Source organism: Orbicella franksi, chromosome 12, assembly GCF_964199315.1.
Source record: "Orbicella franksi chromosome 12, jaOrbFran1.1, whole genome shotgun sequence".
Classification (NCBI taxonomy): domain Eukaryota; kingdom Metazoa; phylum Cnidaria; class Anthozoa; order Scleractinia; family Merulinidae; genus Orbicella; species Orbicella franksi.
The window spans coordinates 19,176,902-19,182,336 of NC_138156.1; the positions used below are offsets into that span (position 1 = coordinate 19,176,902).

Sequence of the window (5,435 nt, forward strand, 5' to 3'; positions counted from 1 at the left end):
AGCCATTCATGGATGAATCAAGTTCGTTGCGTTATTCAGTTTCAGTGTCTTCCTACGAATAAAAACAAACAAACAAACAAACTGAATATCAGTAAAATTTGAAATACATTAAGTTGACAATAGCGTTGTCTGCGAACAAAACACAGTATCGTGTCCTGCGTCCTTTGACGCAGATTCTAGTGTAAAATAGAGACTGCTTGTGGTCTAGAATGATTCCGGCCCCAGTTTCGACTTTTATAGAGAAATGGGGAAATTTCTAATCAACAAACTGTTTTTAAGATCATTTTTCAACGAAGACTGCTCCCATAATGAAAGTTTAAATATGCTATATAATTCTCAGCTTCATTAAGTATTAAATGTACCTTCTCGAGAAATGTCTAAGCTTAGTCTCGAATATTAGGAATATCTCGAATTGAAATCGTTTTAAGTCTAGTGAAATGTTCCTTCGAACGATCTACAAGTGCTATAAGAATAAAGAATTGAACATGAACACATTGACATACTTACTGTAAACAGAAATATCTAGCATCTTTTGGCCCGGCGTACATTTTCCACACGTTTTAGGGCAACTCTTTCTGTATCTGTCGACGACGTGTTTTTTAACAAACTTGTAAACTTCTTCTTTGCAATAACCGCTAAATAAACTGCACAACCTGTGATAATTGTCTCTGCAAACTGATGAAGAAAAGATAGGAACACATTGGTTAAGACTCTTCTATTAAGAAGTAAGGCAAACTTTTTACTGCAACGTCGGCTGATAAAGCCACATTGTAAAAGGACTGGTTAGCAGTAAACGTTTACTTTAGCATGTTAAAGAAGTTAAATTCGCTTTCACTATCTATATAGTAGTAATAATCAAAGATTACCGTAGTGCGTTCCACGCCGTCACTTTAATTTATATATACCTGAAATGATTTCACTGGCTGACTTTCAACCTCTGTCTATTACTAAAATCAACAGTTTTCGTCAACAACCGAGGTTTTACAGACAGATATATCATTATCTACCGGAGTAGCAAAGAATTTGGATGAGCTTAACGGTCCTCTCTTAATTAAGGTCATTCCACTGAAATAGAACCTGCACTGAGATTTTTGTGAAACTTTGCCTATTGATTATTTATACTATAGGAACTTAAATTTTGAAATAAAAATGAGGGGTCCTCATGTTCGTTTAGGAGTAACAGCACCTTGTTTATACCCAATAAATCCTTATAATAGCACCATGATGGTAGTCACGATTGCTTGCTAAATTCACGTTTCCGACGATTGTTTCCTGTTCTACACTGAGAATTGGTCCATATCTATTTCACACAAAGAAATTTATTACTCAATTCAAAACAACAGAAAAAAATGATAGGTCACCATACTCGTTTGCGAGAAAATAACGATTTACCTCTATGGCGAGATCCAGCCGTAAAGAAAAAGCCGCCTTTTTTTAATGCGCGCGCGCTAATCACGCGTGAAATTATGCGCAGTAGGGATGCGCAATGCAATACTGGGGAATGACCTTAAGAGCATACCCGCGTGCGCGTATTTTAAAATTAGGGAGTTTAAGAAAACCACGACGGCAACGGCAAAGGGAACGTCGCTAAACAAAAGATTTAATGAGCAGAACAATGGCTGTACACGTGCGTTTTAATTCTTGATACATTTCTTTACCGTCCTCGGCAAAACAAAAACGTGAAACGACCTAATTCTGCGTTGTCTGGAGAACGTGAACCACGACGGCTAATTTTTTAAGTTTTTATTTCAAGTTTATCGCTATGTTCCAGATTCAGTTTCGTGAAAGTTTTGACAGTGATAAACAAAGTAAATAACTTTAGAGTACCGCGAGATTCGTAAATAAAATATAAAATCATTTTTTAATCGACGTTGTCCTCGGCGTCGCCGTCGTGGTTACTTCAACTCCCTTAGTTACCTGTGCATCCCTTTCCTCTTGGCCCCAGTGCAGCTGTAAGGTCCCAGCAACAGCCGTATGGAGAGTTTAAACAGTCAGGCAGCGCTGGAGCATGGGCCTGAACCCCTAAAATATATCAAAAGTTTAATGTCAGTGACCTTAATTTAATCTTAGCTTACAATTTCTATTCTTTTTCCTTGGTATCCCATACTGCTTTTCTTCTCCTAATGCCCCTTCTCGTTCTCCTTTACCATGGATAAAGTTTACATCCGTGAATCGTGATTTATTTCGGCAAGCTTCTAAGCGTTTTCTAGTTGGCAGCTTCTCAAGCCAAACGAGGCGATAAACCATCCAGAAAGACACATACGAAAACTGCCCATTCGAGCCTGGCTGGGAACCGTTTATCGTGAAATGGCACATAAAAAAAAAAGTTATTGACACTTACTGCAGGCCCCACAGCTTTTTGGGCACATGTTCGTCCCTCGTTCATTGCAGGCTTTTTCTTTGCTGAATCGTGAAATTCTTTGTCTGCAGTAGCTTGGGTAGCTGTCTTTACATTCTGGTGACGTAACGATGATTATTCCTCAATAAACTAAACATTACTGGTTGACCGAAATTTAAGCTGTCTTTTCTGTATAATTCTTTTTGAATCGAAGTTTGACGTCCCTCACTTTATTTGATACAGCTTCTCAGCATTTCCTTGATAATTTTATCCGGTTAGTTTTACTAATCACTATATATGATTTTAAGATCAGTTTCTAACAACTTACATACTGGCGTATTAGAGCGTTACATCACAGAAAACAAAAATTGCCGGCTTCCTTTGCGAAAAACCGGAAGTCGAACTGTTTTGAGCCATGTTTCTTTACTGAATAAAGACGAACTATAATAACAATTTTTTCCTTACCAGGACAACCCTCGCCAGCATACGACTTTGCTTCTGTTTTGTTATCCCAACAACAGCCATATCTGCTCGCTACCGTTGCACATTTAGGAAGTGGTACTGTAGTAAAGAAACAAAGAAAAAGTTTATATTAATCTATTTTAGTCTTTGTCGTTATCATCCGTTCTATCTTCCTAACAGGTTCCTTTTATTTGTCGACGAACGTTCTTTAGTGCTAGGTTTCCTCCGAAAAAATAAGTAATCCTAACTAAGCGAGTTATATGTAGCCTATTTTATACTTGTTGAGGAGTTTTTACGGCAATAGGTTGTTTTTTGTGATTTCTTCATCATAAGTCGCTATATAAGGCAATGATATCTTACCACAAACTTTGCAAGTCAGCGCGCAATTGGTTGTCATCTGTTTCCATTTACAGCTATCGATATCCCTCTCGCGGTACATTTTGACAAAATACTGGCATGTTTTTGTCGTCATGCGATCCTGACATTCTGTAGAAGAAAAGAGACTTCAATTCATTCATTATCCGTAAATCTAGCACAACAAGTGAATATTACAACAGGGAGCAGAGAGGTAAATCGATGACTTTCGTAAGCAAGTTATAGCGGTGTATACTTCTTGAACTGCTAAGCCTGTGTAGGACGTTCTCTCTAGCTTTCTCCGTTCAGTTCACTTAGTTTATTCAACTAACAGCAACTGAATGATGGTCCGCCATTCATAAAGAGAACAAACAATTCTATGTCAAGCTTAAAACAAAGCGAGGAAAAACTGGGAACATGGCAATCACTGAATTGGCAGGATCTTGTCAGACTGTGAGAATAGTCGAATGAAACTTTTAAAAACTTGCTTAGGAAAGTCATTACATTTCTGACCAATTCTTTTTAAAAGTAATCAAAAACTCGCTAAAGTTAATAAGTTAGAGAGTATTACAACTTACGTTGTGCCGTTGCAAAAACAGTAAATGTGACGAAAACAACCAAAACGTTTGTCAACTTTGTGTTCATCTTTGGATAGTGCTGTCCTAGTTGATACCTTCTTTGTAGTATTTGGAATCTCCCGAATCCTTTAACGTTTCACTTTGGGGCTGCGTTAAATCGTCTTCCACGAGTTTGCGATGCTCTTTTTATTGAAGAAGAGGTCGAAAGGTTCAACATGCGGGCGATTATTTTCTGGTGAGAGATACGGGGCTTTATGATAGGCGTTTTGCCGCCGAAAGTCAGTGACAATTACGATCGCCGACGCGTTAGATGGTGCGGTCGGAATATGTGGGCGAATCGTTTATCGCATCGGTCCCTCGTCTTCCTCCGGCAATTTATTGATTATGTTGAGTTACTCAACTAGTGGGAGACCGAACAAGAATTAAACTGTCCAAACTGATGTAAATTTTAATGCAGAATTCAAATCAATGAAAACAAATTCTAGAAAATGGGCTGCAAGTTTGGCCAAAACGCGAATAGCCGGTCTACAGAACCTGTGCGGAACCCAGTGGACTGCATATCTGCACTTATGTCATAACATTCAAATAGAATTTTGCTGTATAATCCAAATGATAACCCAACTGATAACCCTACGATTTTCGTTGCATGTTTTGCCTTTTTATTCCTTTTTTTCACTTTCGATAAATAGTATAAATCCAATATTAAAAATCCGCTAACGCAAATCGAAATAACTTGGTCCTTTTTCCCGGCCTAAGCAGGATTTTGCGGTCGAGCGAAAAAATTTAAAAGTTAAGTGACCCATAGATAATTTTTTTAAGCAATACTGCATCATTAACAGAAGGGTTGATTTCCACGCTGATTCCTTAATGAATCCATGCAACATGTTTCCAAATCAGGGAAACCGATTTTAAGATTCTTCAAGATGCTCTGGTGCTTGGGGAAATGGATAGTTTATCAGTAATCTCAAAAGTAAAGTTTCCTAACCGATCCGTCATTGATGTGCAAATGCATTTGCACACAGAATTGTGTAATAATAATTATAATAACACAGTTTATGTTTCGTTCTGGACGTGGGTTCATCACCAGATGTGACGCGTACGGTATTTTAGAATGTTACAAGAGGTGGCTGGCCGTATTTCTTACATTGCGTCAGTATTGTGTCACCCCCGAGAAGTCTGTGCATGCTGTTCACAAAGGAAGCAAGCCCCAAAAATGCACTGCAGTAATTTTCTTATTTCGGGTAGCACTTCCTGAACTGAAAGAAATTCTTTAGAACGGAAAACTTATACATGTGTGTTGTGCCAACATTGTTGACCTTTAAATTTCACGCAATCTTGAGTTTGTGCGTCATTGAAAGTTTAAATGGCCTTGACGAGCCTATGTGTGTTGAATCTGCAAAAATAACAACGTTTAAGAAAAGAACCGCCGATTTTGCAAAGAACTCTGTGCAAAGGTCTGATCGATCGGCTGTTGTTTGGTTCAGCGTGTTATTTCTTTTCTGGACGTGCCATTTAGCGTTTCCACCCACGCTCTCCTTCTTAATTAATTGTTTTAACTCGGTCTTTATCTCTTAGTTTATAAAGTGTTCTTAATCTCAATGACAAGCTTCCTGTTCTAGGGATTTCTTTTCTTTCTTTATTATGACTAATGCAATACAATTTAAGAAGCGGAAAAATCTCGCGCTCCCACTTCACGGACAGAA

The 5,435-nt window shown here is 38.2% G+C and overlaps 1 protein-coding gene across 1 annotated transcript; it reads right to left on the reverse strand.

Moving 5' to 3' along the window:
* Window positions 1-238: 238 nt before the first annotated feature.
* Window positions 239-3,799, reverse strand: LOC145464408 (uncharacterized). Its single transcript, XM_081448286.1, has 6 exons — window positions 3,733-3,799; window positions 3,161-3,286; window positions 2,804-2,899; window positions 2,342-2,455; window positions 1,918-2,022; window positions 239-675 (listed from the first exon to the last, which is right to left on the reverse strand). Exons 1-6 carry the CDS (start codon window positions 3,797-3,799, stop codon window positions 464-466), a joined length of 720 nt encoding a protein of 239 aa, XP_081304412.1. The 3' UTR covers window positions 239-463.
* Window positions 3,800-5,435: the final 1,636 nt, after the last annotated feature.

What these genes read in the sequence shown, in the direction of transcription:
- LOC145464408 (XM_081448286.1), bottom strand. Translation starts at nt 3,799, where the DNA reads ATGAACACAAAGTTGACAAACGTTTTGGTTGTTTTCGTCACATTTACT. An exon ending in GCTGACTTGCAAAGTTTGTG is followed by an intron (nt 2,900 to 3,160) that starts GTAAGATATCAT and finishes TCTTTACTACAG; the next exon opens with TACCACTTCCTAAATGTGCA. An exon ending in AAAAAGCTGTGGGGCCTGCA is followed by an intron (nt 2,023 to 2,341) that starts GTAAGTGTCAAT and finishes GATATATTTTAG; the next exon opens with GGGTTCAGGCCCATGCTCCA.